This window comes from Glandiceps talaboti, chromosome 11 (assembly GCF_964340395.1).
Source record: "Glandiceps talaboti chromosome 11, keGlaTala1.1, whole genome shotgun sequence".
Taxonomy (NCBI): Eukaryota; Metazoa; Hemichordata; class Enteropneusta; family Spengelidae; genus Glandiceps; species Glandiceps talaboti.
This window is the reverse complement of record NC_135559.1, coordinates 24,820,058-24,838,186: the sequence shown is the minus strand read 5'-3', so window position 1 is coordinate 24,838,186 and position 18,129 is coordinate 24,820,058. Positions and strand designations below refer to the sequence as shown.

Below are 18,129 nucleotides of genomic sequence, written 5' to 3'. Positions count from 1 at the left end.
GTGTGTGTGTGTGTGTGTGTGTGTCTGTAAATTTGAATAATTTCATTTCAAAAACTTCAAATTTCATTTGAATAATTTCATTTCAAAAACCACCTGTTCCACTACATATCACAAAGTCCTTTCAGATTTCTTATAGTTAGGCACATCTTTTGGCCAATTGAGCTGAGGGGTAAGTCGTGTACTATAGGCAAGGCAAGATTTTTGCATTCCAGCAGTTGTGCGTATGAACAAAAAACTCAGACTCAGATCTAGACTTCCCGTACCGTGAAGGCATTCATTTTAAATCTGGTAAGCGAATATTGTCTTCTGCATCCACTATTTCTTGCGAGACTTCACGGTTTTCGCGATTTTATTATTATTTTTCTGGAAAACATAAAAAAGAGTTTAGGATCGGCGTGAAAAACTAGGTGGGGTTGGGTAACCGGAACCAAACAATTTTTTTTCTATTTGGCCTTACGGAGCCTTCAGTATTTACAGGGGGAGGCCCGGAGGAAATCACACATGGCTGTTAAGTAAAACATGACCCTCCTCCATTCTCCATTTGTAAAAAGTAACCCTCCCCTTTGTCCCATTTTCTAAAACATCACAATTGCAACCATACAAATGAAATGATTTTGACCCTGTATTAGAAAGCAATATTTGTACATATAAAGTGACAAACAGTAAAAGACTGGCTAGCTACCTTTCTCTTATAACCATACACAATCTAGTTAGTATCTAAAACGTGCTTTCCATGTTGTGCATACTCTGTCTGATCTGGTCACTTGTAAAAGTTCCCTGATATCATTGTCATCATCATCATCATCATCATCATCACCTTCACCTTCAGTATTGCCATTATCAGTGTCACTCTAATCTGACTCACTGTCACTACTTGAGTCAGTACATGTAAACACTGTCTGTGTTCTCTATGACATTAAAAACTAAATCATCATCATCATCATCACCACCACCACCACCACCACCACCACCATCATCTGACATCATCATCATCATCTTTTAACAACAACATTCACGGACAGTGTGAATGATTACATTAAACAATTTTCTTACAATATATGTAGTTTTATTTTTGTATTTTGGCATGTAAAGTACTCGAAAAATAAATGTCGAGTGCTCATCTCACTTTTACATTTAAAAACAAAACAAAACAAATTGACAATAATTGAATCTTCAATTTCTTTACAAAACTACGGATTGTAAAATGTGACCCTCCACAAACATTGTAATGCAAAATATGACCCTCCCCAAAGAACAGGTTTGTAAAATGTGACCCCCCACCCCCACCCCCGATTCCTCCGGCCCTCCCCCTCGTAAATACTGAAGGCTCCCTTATACATGCCTTATAAGCATATATCTACTTAGGAATAGTAGGGAGCCCTCTACGACACTCTCATGAGAGGGATCCACACTGAAAATGGCGACCGTAAATCACTACGGCAGAAGGTACGTCTCTAAAACTTAAAACAATGTATCAAAGACGAAACTTTTAAGAGTTCACGATTTATTATGTTATTTAAAGTTTGCTATATTTGGCAGCGACACTTTTTTGCTGTGTAAAGCGACCACTCAAGGAACGTATTTGATGGAGTTCACGAACTTGTGGCAGTGCACACAACTGTGATATCAAGCAATACGGTCTGCCGTATTCTCGCCAAAGCTTCCGATGATTGCATTTCAGCCAACGCAATTAAATCTAGTGTATTTAAAGGAATGTGCGATTTTACACTGCTATCACATATTTTCAGAAAGTTGCAAAATTTCATCTTGTTGTGCGATCAATGTTAAACTGAGCTGTATGTCACCGATATTTCATCATCACGTGAGGTTATTTTGTGGGCGTTAATGTATTACACAGTACTATAATACCTTCTCGTAGAACAACAGGTTTTTTGCCCCAGTAATTGCCGTCTACTCATTACTATTTTATTATATGTTCCTTTTCAATTAAGAAAATACGAGACAGTGTTCAAACCCGGTGGTGGCAGTCCCTGGATGGGTGGGTACCCATGCTTGTTAATGTTAGTTACTTATGTTAACGAAATTTCAAAATCAAATGTACCCCTTTTCCCGGAATATTTCAATGAAAAGCACCCTCTTTTTAGTGATTCTGGGAGAAAATCACTGCAAACCCCCCCCCCCCCCCCAACAACAAAAACAACAAAAACAAACAAACAAAAACAAACAAAAAAAACCAACAAAAAACCAATAAAAACAAACAAACAAAAAACACACCCTTATTTCCTAAATCTGGGAAGTTTTACCTTCAAGGACACTGTAGCAGTTTCACTACACCATTCTCAGTAATAAATTTAAGAAGCTACAACTGCTACAAATCCCCATGTGTAAGATCTCATCAAAAATGTGTTCAGGATCCTGAACATATTTTTTTTAAACAATTTTTTTGGTAGAGAGTATCCATCACCTCTTTCAAAGTCAAGCATATCCTATGTCACTGACTATATGTTACCGCATTGTTTTCAATCGGATTAATGCTTCCTCAGGTGTTATTTTCAAGTGGAAATCATACTATATTCTCGAGGTTTCAGCTAACTGCTCATGCTCCATGGACTAGCACGACATCATAATAGACTGCCGAGTAGGACTCCTGTGTTGTGTTGCGGAGTTTTTGTTGCCGTTTTGAACATAAAAATAAATTGATTTGCATATTTACATAGTGAATTTTGGTATTGATGCTTGGGAATTTACTAATTTTTATGAGAAAACCATGGAAGTAATTGCCAAGAGATTTTAAATTGGCCATGCTCGTTGACAGAATTGTAGCTTTGTATGGTTTGGTTTGCAAACCCTGTAAGAGAAAAAAATACAATGAAAAATGGGGAGTCATAACAACATAAAATATGAAATAGAATAAAAAGCATTGTAAACAATAACAGAGCTACAATTACTGCAGCTAGTTATCTAGGATCTAGCTGGGTGGGTGGGGTACATGCTGGTTTCTAGTGCCTCCCCCCACCACAGGGGGGGGGGGCACTCTTTCCTACCACCTGGTAGGTAGCTGATCAAACCAGGCCAGATGTGCATAAAAAATAAATATTAGTTGTAGGTTTGTCTTTTTGATTAAGTCTTATTACATGTATTAAGGTTAAGTTTATTTGAGTACACATAACAAACCCTGGGGAGTTGGTAATGGTACAAAACATAATAGTTTAATAAGAAAACTAATAAACTATCTAAAAGAAGCATTATATAACATAATAAAACTAATGAACTACAAAAGCTATTCACTGAAAAGAAAGAGAAAATAATGTATGGTAATTAGATTTATGGAGATGTATATTTGATCATGTACATGTATTGCAATTATAATATTTTGTAGGTGGTGGTCTCTAAAGTTGCATATTGCTTAATTTGATATTTGCCAAGTGCAATAATTAGATTTGTGTTGTTTATTGTTTCTTTAAATTTTTGTTCTTCTGGTAAGTTTATAAAATTATCAATATATATATCAGCTTCATTAAATAGGTCTTGCCTGTGTAAATCATAAATGGAACATTGTAGAACAAAGTGTTTTTCGTCTTCCTTTTGTGTTAAATTGCATATTTTACATAATCTACTTTTTGGTGGTATCTTGTTGTAACAGCCTTTTTCAATTTCAAGCTTGTGGTCGCTTAGTCGAAATTTACTGATTATATTACTCTTAGTTCAAGGATTATTTAATTTTATTAGATAAGCTTAAAATCCGATTTAATGAGTTTTTAGCACAACTGAACTGAGGTTCAGTAGTGCTATTTCAATACAATTCAGTACATACCTTAATAAATCCCATATGTCCTGTAAAGTTTATTGATGTACCTCACAGTGTTAAAGAACAATTTGCCTTATTAATGAGTTTCGGTATAATTAGGCTATGTCTTAAGACTGCATACTTAAATTTCAGTACCATTCGTACATACTTTAACCATAACAAATCGTATGTATCCTATAATGTTTACTGATGTACTTTACACTGTAAATAAATAATTTGCTTAATTAATGACTTTTGGTATTTAGGCAATATCTTTAGACTGCATACTTCAATTTCCATACAATTTAGTACATGTACGTTAAATGTAACAGAGTGTATATGTATGATAAAAGCCGTCGATTTCACCTAAAGATTTAGGGAACACTTTGCATAATTCATTATTGTCAGTACTTAGGCTTTGTCAAAAAACATTCATTACCGTATTTTTTTGAATATCATTTTAATGGGTAATTTGCATAATTGGTGATTCCCTTACAGGAGGCATTCAATATAAATCTTGTAGATTTTCGATTAGGAATTTAGGAACTATGATATTAACGTCGAAGTTTCTCTAATTTTACCTTGTTGTTTTGCAATTTCTCCCAATATCAAGCTACTGCTGTTTGGTGTGAGCCATGTGATCATGTAATTAATGCAGTATCTCTGGAAATATACACTTTCATTGAACGCATTCATCAGGTGTAATAAAGTATGATTTATAACAATATTATGAAATCTATAAGCCTATGGAAATAAATCGTTGGTCTTCAACACTGTTGATCACGATCTAGCCTACGTGTATTTCTTCGCAAAATTTTAGTAACACTGATGACCTTTACATTGACCTCTATATATTCAGTGCACAGTGAGGGTGCAATGTGTGGTTTGAACAGGGAGTTTGAATTATATTTATGATAGCAAAATGATACCCTTACAGAAGGGCATTCAGTTTAAATCTGGTATTGAATATCATAATTTGTGTTTTTATAGTGTTAACTGTGAGTTTCCATTTCTGTGTGTAGTTTGATAGTTTGTCAAGACACTTTTGTAAACCTTGCTTTTATTGTGAAAGAATAACAATGTCATCAGCATGAAGTAGGCTGCTGATTGACTTATTATATTAGAAACGTCAAAAGGCTTGAATAAAAAAATTTTTGGCAAGTCATTAATGAAAATAGGGAATAGTGTAGGGCTAAAGGCCTGGTTACACAATGCAACTCGACTAGCAACGCACCATGCAATTCGTCGCATGCGACAAATTGCATCGTGTACTCGCCCTGTCGCAGGGTCTTGCGACGTCGCAAGGTGTGTTGCAAGGAAACCGACATGTCGGTTTCCTTGCGACTCGTCGCAAGTTGCTTCTCGAGTTGCTTCGTGAGTTGCACCGTGTAACCACTTCGTCGCGTCGCAAGTAATAACCTTTGACATATACCTACGTGTCAAATGACGTTCAATGTTATGGCCACCATGTTTTTAGTATAAATATTCTATTTCAGCAAGTATTTTTTATATAATTTTGATTTATCACCACGATTACCACTTATCAATAGTATACTATACAATGTCTATGAATGCTTGATCTCCGCTGAATATCATTTTAATTATTTCCAACTTGAATGCAAGTAGCGACATTGGAAAGATCAACATCGCCCTAAATGAACTTCGAATTGAATAGAGTTTTACTATTGATACCTCAACAAGTTTTCAGTCATTTTATTCATAAATATTAGCAATTTCATAGCATTTTTGCCAAATTCCTGCTGCTAGAAGACTTGACCTCGATGACCTGTAACTTTTTATATATCTACACATGTGCAACAGTTAGCTCTTGTGACTCACTATGCAACTAGTTGCATCGTGTACATGCTCCGTCGCAGTTGCAAGCCTCGTCGCATGCGACAAATTGCTTCATGAGTTGCATCATGTAACTGGGCCTTTACGTTACAGCCTTGCTTAACTCATACGGATGATCGAAATTGTTGTGTTAGAAAATTTTTTTTTTCTTCAGTAAGGAAGAGATGTATTTAGTGGGTGAAAGCCTGTGTGTGTGTCTGTCTGTCTGTATGTCTGTCTGTGTCATTGTTTTCTCCAAAACGGCTGGCTCAATTCAAACAAAATTGTGTACACATGTTCCGTAGGGTAATGGCAAGAAGTGATTAGGTTCTGGTAAACATCCCATGAATATTAATGAGCAATTTACGTAATTAATGGTTTTCGGTAATTATGCTATATCAGGGATCTGCCGACGCCGGTCGGCACCGGTCACTAGTGCCCGGGACTCAGTCTTGGTGACCACCACTCAAAGGTTGCCGACCACCACTTTAAAGTGTCACAGTTGGTTTACCATCGACCCCCACACTCACTTTAATAATTGTACATGTACTTTCATTTTCTGCCCACATGGGCGTATTGATTTAAAAGATAATGAAGTATTAAAATGTCTTTGAGAAAAGAACAATGTAGATGACCATTTATTACAATAATGACAAATACTTGACTACTTATAAAGACGAAGTGTGAACTGACAACAGCTGACGCTATACATTGATATCTGCATGTACAGTATGTGTGAATTACAGGGCAAACACGATGCTGCAGATTTTCGACTAACATTCCTCAGCATCGTCAAAAAAGTATAACAGCCTCATATACCTTTTTATGAAGTGTTGGCGTTGTGTCCGATCATTAGTTTTCTGTTCAATTTTACTCTGAAAACACTTTGTTAGAAGTTTGACATTGTACATAGCACGACGATGAAAACACGTAATTCCCAAAATGGCGGGTGGTGACGTCACAAACTATCACAAGGTCTCATGTATCACGAGATTTCATCTAAACGTGATGCGTATGTGTGGATATACGCAACTTTTTAGAGTTTTGAAACTGCAGTCGTCTTTGGATATTTAGTTTGAATGAAACAACTTTAGCTTTTCTGAGAAAACTAATCAAAAATACCGCCAATGGCGTTGCAGCACAACTGTACAGTTTTTAAAATGTTTATCCATATGCTAACAATAGGTGTTCATTTGCTGAATGACTATCCAGTTGCCTATCCAACCATGCTGCTATCTTTACGATATATGCTATTATTTGGCTGTTGCTATGGGCGTGGTCTTGTTACCAGGCATATTTACATACATTTTTTAAATGTTTATTCAATTGTCTATTAATCCCCGTTGTTATCTTCACAATATATGTGATCATTTGACTGTTGCTATGGGTGCAGTCTTGTTGCTAGGCAAATTTACATAAATTTTGGAATGTTTATTCAATTGTCTATTAAACCCTGTTGTTATCTTTGTGAATACATGACCGTTTAGCTGTTGCTATGGGTGTGGTCATGGTTGCTAGGGTATTTGCATAATTTTTTTTCAATATTTACTCACTTGCCTACCAGATGATGTTGTTATTTGTCCAAAATATACTGCCATTTGGTTGTTGCTAAGGGCGTGGTCATGGTTGCTAGGGCCAATTTTGTCACAATGTTTTGAAAATCTGCAGAATAACACTTTCAGAAGCATATCATCAAGTTTCAGACTCATTGACCAAGTACTTTTTGAGATAAGTTTTTGACCAAAAATGAACATTCTTACACGTAATTTGCATATCACTCATGGAATCATTGTATGCTTAATATTTCTTCGTCCATACATCCCTAGATGCATTCCCATTAAATTTCAGCCCAATCTGCTCAGTAGTTTTGGAATTATAGATTTTTGACCAAAAAGACACATTTTTAGCCCTAATTTGCATATTACTGATGGAATCATCATGTCATGAACAAATCTTACTTTACACCCCCTTAAAAATGTTCCCACCAAATTTCACATCAATCTGCCCAGTAGTTTCTGAGTTTAAGTTTTTTGACCAAAAATCACATTTTTTGACCCAAATCACACACCTGTCATGCGATCATTTTGATTTGAACAATTTCCCAACTAGACACCCAAGGTAATGGACCCACCAAATATCATGGCAATCGGCCCAGCAGTTTTTGACTTTAAGTTGTTTACACACACACACACACACAGACAGACAGACAGACAGATGCTGGGCGATCCCTATAGCACTACTGAACCTCAGTTCAGTTGTGCTATAAACTGTGATTGAAAAAAATCGATGTGCAAAGATTGAGATTAGAGTTATAAATCTGTAGAGAAAGAAAAGTTGGTTTTAACTTTTTCATTGGCAACTTTGCTCATACACCATGTACTTTGAGTGCACCATTAATTAATTTATTAATTATGCAAATTAGCATGATTATTAATTAGCGACCAGGACTATTCTCAAGCTTGGCAGAACCCTGCTATATCTCAAGAATGCACACTTCATATTCATTATAACTTGGTACTTACGTGTACATTTGCGATACCAAAGCGCACCTGTCCTAAAAATATTACTAATGTACCTTTTAGTTTTAATAAATTATTGGCACAGTTTCGGTAGGCCACAAAAAAGAAAAAATAGTTTCTGGTCAGAAAATGTTGTCTGAAGTGGTGCAACTTTATCACCATTTTCTAAAAAACAATTGGCTCAATTCAAACAAAATTTATTGCATGTGTTCTGTAGGGTAGGGACAAGAACTGATTAGGTTTCGGTAAACATGTCATGAATATTAATGAGCAATTTACATAATTAATGGTTTTTGGTAATTAGGCTATATCTCAAGAATGCACACTTCAAATTCAATATGATTTGATACATACATTTGCAATACCAAAGCGCACTTGTCCTGAAAATAATATTGATGTAGTGTTTAGTTTTAATAAGTTATTGGCATATTTTTATAGGCTACTAAAAAGGAAAAAATAGTTTATGTCAGGAAATGTTGTCTGAAAGTGGTGCGATGATGCGATTTTTTTTTTTTTACATTCTCAACAAATGTTAATCAATCTACTTATCATTGCAGTTACTGTTCTTTTTGTTTAGTACTTTACAGCGAGTGTGTATGTGGGGCAGATCTCATAGGCTAGTTTATGATTAGTTTTGCAGTTGTCTTCACTGGTGGCAATTAGTGTAGGGAGAGTTACTTTTGTGGTTTCCCTTTCAGCAGACTGAATTGGCTTTCGGAAGAAAAAATTAACATGGAAAGGGGGTACTTAAGTGATGGGTGCTGATCAGAAACAATTTTTTTTTTGGCCTTTAAAACTCTTTCTTTTTTAGTCCCCGCGGACGAAGTCCGGAACAGGGACTTATGGATTGGGTTCTGTCTGTCCGTGTGTCCGATGATATACAGAGGACAGGATAAAAAGACATGTAAAATGTACACAAAAGCAGAAAAGACAAAATTATGATACATTAAAATATATCTGTACAAATTTAAAAATGCAGAACTTAACAAACCTGTATGACCTGACACTAGCTAAAGTTTTGCCATGAAAGGGCATTGCACTACATGAGTAAAAAAGATCTATTAAAAAAAGAATGATGAAAAAATTCAGTTTTAAAAAGTGGCATCTTCATGAAGTATCATCAGAGGATTTGAATGTAACAAATTGACTTAAATTTAAATCGTACATACCAATAAAACATTTAGCCAAAAAGACACAGTTATTTAATTCTCTCCTGTAGCTCAACGGGAGCAAATTCAATTTTATAATCATACGCTCTTTATAATTCACCTCCCGGGGATATCCAACAATATATTTGGTGGCTCTCTTTTGGACACCTTCAAGATGGAGCAATGATTGCTTTGTTGTGACAGCCCAAGACTGGGATGAATAATCGAGAATACTACGGACAAGGGATAAGTACAATTGGCGTTTCATTTTAGTGGAACAGGTGTGGCCACATGTACATTGTTGAATCAGTCCAAGCATGCGGTTAGCTTTTGTAACTGATAAATTAATATGCTTATCCCATAACATATTGGAAGAAACTTCAACTCCTAGATCACGGATACTGTCAACTTTTTCTAGGGAAACACCATGCATTGAATAAGTATAGGTAATGGGGTTGCGTTTTCTACTAATCGTGAGGAGATTGCATTTTTCAGCATTGAAACGCATACTCCATTTCTCACTCCATGATAATAGATTGTTGATATCACTTCTACGGTGAGTGCTATGCTACAACGTTCTATAAAGCTTCACATTACATGTTGTGGTTGGCCAGGAGATCACTAACACTTAACAGCAATGGGCAAATAGCAACCAATGAGAGTAACTTATTGCATATGTTCTGTTGTATTCCAACAATTGTCTGTAGGAACGACAATCTCAAAACTTTGCCCTTACAGAAGGCATTCAGTTTAAATCTGGTCACTTTATAAGTTGCATTTCTGTATGTTTTTGATCATTTTATACATGTTATAAAGGCCATCATGCCAAACACTACCAAACGCTTTTTTTCATATCTACAAAACAGGCATACATTTTTTGTTTTGTTTTTGTTTTTGTTTTTTGAGTTGTTTGTTTTGATGTAAATATTTATTGATAACTAGATATTGCAATTCCTCAGTACATGTAGTTTGATGGAATTGATTTGGATCCTGATTTGTGGATTGGAACAATAATGCTGGTATTCCATGATTTTTGGAAATACATTAGAGCTACATACAATATTGAATATGTGGAGTCATGATGGGTGAATGGTTAGCATGACCGGCTTGGAATCTACAGGTTGCAGGTTCGAGCCCTGTCGCTGCCTGCTGTTTGTTTCTGAGTGGCTAAAGTCCTTGGGCAAGATTTGAACCACGACTGTGCCTCAGTCAACCCAGCTGTATAACTGGGGACCTGGTAGGATGTAGGTTGCAAAGTGAAGGCTTTAATCCTATGCGCTTAAATGGCTGCAATGGATTGTATGCTCCCCGGGGAGTTGAGGAAGACTAAAGGGCCGTTGTGCTGTTCTGATCCGAGCCAGGGGTAATAATTGTAAAGCGCTTTGAGCACGGAGTGGGAAAGCGCTATATAAGAAACCAACATTATTAATAATTTATGGATTGGCTTCATTAAGTGAGATTGACCATATTTTATCATGTTATTGCAAATCTTGTCTTCCACTGTAGCTTTGGTTTTTTTTAGGGTTTTAATAACTTGTTTTATTTCATGGATTGATATTGGGTTTTGGTCATGTTTATTGTTGGGTCTAACCTTTGTTCTAAATTTATAATGTCAGAATTATATCAGTCAATATTTCCTCGTCCACATTGTGGAGCACACTTGTTTTGATTTGATTTATCTAACCCATCAACAAATGAAAATCATACTCCGTCCTTTAAAATTTGGTTTAAATAAGGCTTCCGTTGCAGATAGATGTTTGATTTCCCATAGTACTAAGTTCTGTGTTTCACACGTCAGTGAGCTGGTCAGAGGTTGCGACAGTCACGGTAGACAAAACATGTGAAGAGAGACCTCAATTTCAGTGTCTAATCTTCGCTATCTAATGATTCAATTGTAGATTAAATTGATCAAAGTTGATCTTTTTGTTGCATTGTTTATGTTAACAATTCATTTTATAAATAGAACTGTGCGTTGTCACTGTATCTTGTATGATGGCAACAACACTGTCCCTTACACAGTCAGTATAGTTTATCTTTCACGTTAGTTTACAAACGATCGAAGTTGATTTTGGTGGGGGATTTAAACGTGCCAAAGGGCCCTACTCGAGATACTCTGTCATGTCATCAGATATTTTCTGCAGGATTGATGCCAGGATGCAGCCTCAACAGAACACTTCAAGATTCAGGGAAAAACATTTAGTCGCAAAATGCAACTACTGCCAATAAATTAGTCGCAACCCGACAAAGTTTGGTCGCATATGTGACTAAAATGGTTGCAACTTTGAGCCCTGCCTTGGCAACAGTGAAATGATGCATACTACCACAGACAAGTAAGAACAGATTAGCAACAGCTATTGTTTGAGGTGACAACTTGGGATACCAGCTCAATCCTTACCTCAGGTAGGGTGCAAGGGTCTCTTGACATTTCGAAGTTACGCTGAAAGCTGCTGAGTCCCTCTTCTGGTACTACTGTTTTTTTTTATGTTTAAACAACACCGTGACATAGGTAAGGGTCAAAGGTCCGATAGCGTCATTTTCAACAGAAGCCGACAATTCCTGCGGAAACAGATTGAAAATCGAATGAGATTTAGGTGAGTTAGTGCCTTTTAAAACTTACTTGTTTGGGATGGATGGTTAAAAAACACATAAAATTTCAGAATCTTAATTTTGAATGAAAAATAATATGAATGTCTGTTCTAGAATGTACAAAAAGACTAAAATTACTTCTGATTGGAACAGTTTGTCACACACGAAAAGTGACACTGACATACACCTAGAAATCAACATCTTGGGAGCTTTAGCTGGTGGCATGCAGGCTATAATAACTTTTTAATAGCACATTTCATTCTGTGGTGGTTTTAGATTTCACGCATGTTGTTACTATCAAGGAAATCTTCAAAGTATAACAATAAACAAGACTTTCTTTATTTTTTGTAGAGACAAATATTTTTGTTTTACCTATGATATATTGTGCAAATGTTAATATCAGATCCATGTCAGCTATGAATCCTCAACATCTGTCAAACCTTGTAAAGATGTGCTGTCTCTGTGGTATCAGAATAAAGAAGATGAAAGGAAGGCAGTCTACTATGGTGTGTACTTATAGTAGTGAGGTGCAAGAGATGTACAACATTGATGTAACAAAGGATGATCCAGATATACATCCCACATTTGTCTGTGACACACAGGTGGTTGCTGCAGAAAAAATCAGCAGCACAAGACAAAGAAATTGACTTGTAGAGTTGGTGTTGAGTATACAATGTGCACAAATGATGAAAGGTGTCATATATGTTAATTCACTCTGGCTACGAGGAGCTCAAAAGAAGAAGAGACCTGTACAGAAGAGACAAGACTCGGTATCATCCACATTGAATGATAAAATACAACAACATGTAAGTTTACCACTGACTTTCCATTATTAATATTCTAAAAGTATTTACAATATTTGTTACTGAAAAGATTTTCTTCTCACACTAATTTGTTGTGGTTTTGTTAGCACAACTGAACTACAGTGTGGGTTCAGTAGTGCTATAGGCATCAAGCTGTGTTTGTCCATCTGTGTGTGTGTGTGTGTGTGTGGACAACTTAAACTCAAAAACTGCCAACCCGATTGCCTTGGTATTTGATGGGGAAGATAACAGGGATTGGAAGACAAATGAATGAACATTCAAAAAATGTATGCAAATGTGCCTAGCAACAAGACCATGCCCATAACAACAGCCAAATGATTACATATATTGGGAAGATAACAACGGGGATTAATAGTCAATTGAATAAACATTCCAAAAATGTAATGTAAATGTACCTAGCAACAAGACCATTCCCCTTAGCACCAGTAAGTCCTTTATCTTAATATACATTGTCAGTTTTTAGAATCTTTTTATTACTTTTTTTTTTAAACTTTTTTTTTAGCATAGAAACGTATTGTGAATTTAGGCAGATAAATGAATAAATGATTATTATTATTATATTATTATATTATAGCAACAGCCAAATGACCACATATATTGTGAAGATAAGAGGATAACTAGACAAATGAATAAACATACAAAAAATATATGCAAATGTGCCTAGCAACAAGACCACGCCCATAGCAACAGTCAAATGATCATGTATATTGCAAAGATATCAGAAATTCATACACAAGAGAACAAAAACATTAAAAAATATATGCAAATATATCTAGCAACATGACTACACCCATAGCAACAGCCAAATGATCTTGTATATCGCAAAGATAGCAACATGGTTGGATAGGGAACTGGCATATACACTCATCTCTCACATACAATTTTGCCGTTACTCATGCTGAGTCCCTCTGGTTGAAAGTAAACATCAGTAGCTCCAAAACAATAGTTGGTATCATATACAGGAAGCCAAAAACTGATATTAATGAATTTCATAATAGTTTACTAAGTGTATTGAATGATTGTAGGCTTGATAAAACCCATTGTATTTTAATGGGTGATTTCAACATTGATATAAACACTGTAAATAATTCACTTCAGGTTGAATCACTACTTACATCTTTAGAATGTTTAGGATTATATCAGTTGATATCTACACCAACCAGAGTGACAAGTACTTCTCAAACACTTATAGATCATATCTACACTAATATTTGTTCATACAAAATTCATGCAGGTTCTCTGTTAATATTTCAGATCACTACCCCCATTTTTGCCCTTTTTGAAGGTTATCCAATCAAATTATCATACAAACGTAAAATTACCTTTAGAAATTATAATCATTATCATTATTCTCACTATCATATTGACCTACTAAGTGCTCCATGGGATTCTATATATAACAGTACAGATGTGGCTTCTGCCTACGAGAGATTTCATTCTATATTCAGTGATATATGTAACTGGCATGCACCTCTTACCACTAAGATAGTCAATAATAAGAAAGTAAACAAACCTTGGATCTCTATAGCAATCAAGAAATCGATAAAGACTAAGCACAAACTTTATTCCAAGATGATCAGCTCAAATTTTAATAGATATACTGCCTCTAAATACAAACATTACAGAAATGTTTGGTCTATGTTATTAGGAAAGTGAAAGAATTATATTATGCTAATGTTTTTACAGAAAACAACAGTAACACACTATGGAAGACTATTAACGAAGTCCTTGCAGGTCGGGGTGCAAATGCCAAAAACACTCTACTTGATAATCTTAATGGAATCAACTGTAAAGGTTCAACAGCTAATGATATTGAATTTTTAGAGCCCTCTAAAAATTCATTTTTTATGAGCCCCACAATGGAACATGAAGTGAAAGCATTTATCACTAACCTACTAACCTAAATGCTAAAAGGACTAGTGGTCATGATGACTGTCCAGCTAGATTACTTATTGACGGAGCATCTGTTATAGCTAAACCACTGGCCTACACTTTTAGTCCCCGGCGGACGAAGTCCGGGACAGGGACTTATGGATTGGGTTCCGTCCGTCTGTCCGTGCATCCAGACCTGTTTCTTGGAGATGCCTGGACCAATTTTTTTCAAACTTTGTACAGGGGCAACATACAATGGCATACATATGCACGTCAATTTGTTTCATGATACGATCCAATATGGCCGCCTAGCAGCCATTTTGTTTGTGAATTTTCCCTGTCCAAAGTCATAACTCAGTCATGCTTAAACAGATCTCATTCAAAGTTGGTATTAGGACAGTGTTCTATGACATACATGTGCGTATTCATTGTTGTTGTGATACGATCCAATATGGCCGCCTAACAGCCATTTTGTTTTTTCGAATTTTCCAAGTCCAAAGCCATAACTCAGATATGCCTGAACAGATCTCATTCAAAGTTGGTATTAGCAGTGTTCTATGACATACATGTGCATATCCATTTTCGTTGTGATACGATCCAATATGGCTGGCTGGCAGCATTTTGTTTGTGAATTTTCCAGTTTCCAGGTCCCCCCTCCCTCCCCCCCCCCTCGTACCCAACCCATCCTTTATTGTTGAATGGTTTATTCCATAACGTCATCTTGAAGAGTAGGCATGTCCCATGTCCAACGAGGAGATACAACATGAGTAGGCATGTTCCATGTCCAACGAGCAGACACAACATATCGAAGTCTGTTTGATTTAGGTTCACAAGTGTTGTTGCGTGAGTAGTGATATCAAGAAAATGACAACATAAACTGCCAGTTCCTTAAAACCCAATCATAGCGGGGACTATGTCATTCTCAATGACTTGTTTGTATAGTAACTAGATCGACTGTGCGGGATGTTACGGTGTTGTGTATTAATAGGAGGAATTTTCTTTTTTCTCCTGTGGTATAGGTTTTGCTACCGTGTCTACTGTTAACCCGAGCATGACTAGTGATTTCATGAGCAGTAGGATGCTCTTCTTAAGGCCAATAAAGTACCCTGCCTTAATCCATAGGGTGGATAGTATAAAAGCTGAACATTCTGCTAATTCGTATTTGCTTATCGTGTCAGCTTGGTTGTGTTTCCTTGACAACGGACCGCCATATGCCTGTCATCGATATATTGTATGCAGGGGATGCCCAATGACCAGGCGTAGCTGGTAATGCAGTACCCTATCGTGTGGTAAACGAAAACGGACAGTTTCCATCCGAAAGGTAGAGTGTTGTTAACATACTAAGTCCCCCCCGTCCATTGAAAATCTACTAAATGCCGATCATTGGTATTAATTAGGATGTGGTCATATCCACTTTTATCATCACATTTGAAGTGGCAATCACCCTCTTCCAAATATCTGGTGACTTCTACTAGATTGTCTAATTTGAAAGGTTTTTGTTCTATCCAACAATTTAAGAAATGCATGTCAATACAAATACATGTTTTTTTTGGTTGGCATTACAATGGTTGGGGGAGGGTCACAGCCTACTTTTCCCATACTGAGATTGCACTGGACCTTAACCTGTCTGCTATAGTAGTGGAAATGAATTTTCCAAACTCCTGAGGGCTTTGATAATTCTGAAAGATTTTATGAGGGGGTGTAGGATGGTCGTAGTGTATCCCTTTATATTTTCCTGTGAAGTGGGTAATAAATTCAGAAATTTTTACTCCATTAGCCAGCCAATCCCTGATTTGTTTGTTGTCTTCAAGTGGTTCATCAGCATGTTCCATGTGTCTAGGTGGTTATGGATTTCTCCTGCTACGAATGCATCCGGGTTTCTGAAGGCCAGAGTTGATGGGAAGGCTTTTCTTGTTCCACGAGCTACTACGTTAATGTCCGTGGTTGGTGCAGGCCCTTGCCTGGGGGTACCCTCCGTAAGTTGTTCGAGGTTGTATTTGGGGTTCCACTGTGTGTTCTGTTTCCCAGTAAGGGGTCACAAACTGAATGAGAAAACACGAAATTGCATAACTAGAGGGCACCCCCAGACAGGACCTGCTGAGGCAGGCTACCAATAGGTAGAGGGTTTTTATAGTCACCCCCAGGTCTTATTCTTATCTAATTTCTTTTTGTTTACAATCTCTGGCCGTACTAATCGCAATTATAACATTTAATCTGGGTTATTGGTTTTCTATTCGAGGAGCTTCTTCACTGAGGACTATAAGGCGTGTATCTCCAGGACCTTGTAGGCTGCTGAATAAACTTGGCGACCTTTGCCGTGATTTCTTGTTCTTCCTTGTTACCTAGCAGTAATAAGATGAGATGCCCAGCACTGCTGCCGAAGTCGTTCATCTCAAACTGTGCCAGTACTGCACGGAATCTTCCGAGCTTGGGGTGTGCATTTTTAGTTGCTCTATCTACCAGTAGTCGAAGAGCGTGCAAGAGTTGTGCTCTGGTCTCCCATGTGTTGGTATGCGCTAAATCTGTGACTTTTTGTAGGGCTTCATCCACTGATGAGTTTCCTGCAGCCTTTTCGAGGTCCCCAAGCTTTTTGTGTAGGTTCTCCAGCTGTTGTCTCACCTGTGAACACACAGACATATATTTTATTATCTATGCTAGCCATACTCAAAATTGTAGATTGTACTCCCCGCATACCCATATACATATTATACATTAATTTACATTGTTTGTCCGTCTGTCCTCTGACCGACCATACAGCACCTTGACTTGTGCATATGCATATACTTGTCCCTCATGGACAGTATGGCACCTTAACTCATGCATTCTCAAGCAAGTATACCTCATGGACATTTGCATTTTCTTTTCTTTCTTTTCTTTGTAGAGACCAACATGAACATAACAGGTACATATCAAGTGGAAAGTAAAAGGCCACCCTTCTGCCGTCAACTAGTGGCGAGGGAGGGGCAGCCAGATGAAAAACGAAAAAACACACACAAAAATCGAACGGTATCGGGTAGGTTCCTAATATAGGTGGCAACATATCCCCAAAATGGCCCAACTACACAAGTGTGACAATGGAAGTACCAGGTCGTCTTGCAATAGAAAAGTATAGTATGCCATGTATAAGACACGAAACCCTACCCACACGTAAACGTAAAATGATTATCTCGTAGGTGCACCTACCTGAATCTTTTCTGCTAGAGATGTTTGTTCAATACTCTTCCTGTGCTGGCTTCGTGCTTGGCCAGGTGTGGGCTGTGGCTGAGCTGGTGCTGGCTGGCTGACAGTTGCGTTCATGTTCCCTGCAGGCGGTGCATGGTGCTGAACAAATGTAGTTGCAGGCTGGCTTGGGTTGGTGGCTACCAATGCCTGCTCTTGCCCTTTCCTGTGCGAGGGATGACAACTGTCTCGGTGCTTTTTCCTGTTTTTTATACTCTTTCATTATTTCATGAATATGTATATCCTTACCACCTGGCGGAATACTTTCGCTTCATGGTTAGGTTTTGAATAGACTTCCATTACAATGGTTTACTGATTATTTGCATAATAGATACCAATTTGTCTCTGCAGATGGCAATAAATCATCAAGTCTTGATATT

At 37.1% G+C, this 18,129-nt stretch overlaps 1 protein-coding gene across 5 annotated transcripts in view; it reads left to right on the top strand.

The window, feature by feature from the left end:
* Positions 1 to 1,405: 1,405 nt before the first annotated feature.
* The window catches only part of LOC144442224 (growth hormone-regulated TBC protein 1-A-like), a 135,445-nt gene continuing 118,721 nt past the window's right edge, over positions 1,406 to 18,129 (top strand). Inside the window, exons 1-3 of one of the 5 annotated variants that reach the window (XR_013481618.1) lie at positions 1,406 to 1,446; positions 11,390 to 11,839; positions 12,238 to 12,640. Coding sequence is in view for 1 of the 5 variants with exons in the window: in XM_078131505.1 (XP_077987631.1) it covers positions 1,418 to 1,446 (29 nt within the window). In the remaining 4 variants the exon portion in view is untranslated. Of the gene's footprint in view, positions 1,447 to 11,389; positions 12,641 to 18,129 lie in introns of all 5 variants that reach the window. The other 4 variants (XR_013481617.1, XR_013481616.1, XM_078131505.1 and 1 more) reach the window with 4 other exon arrangements.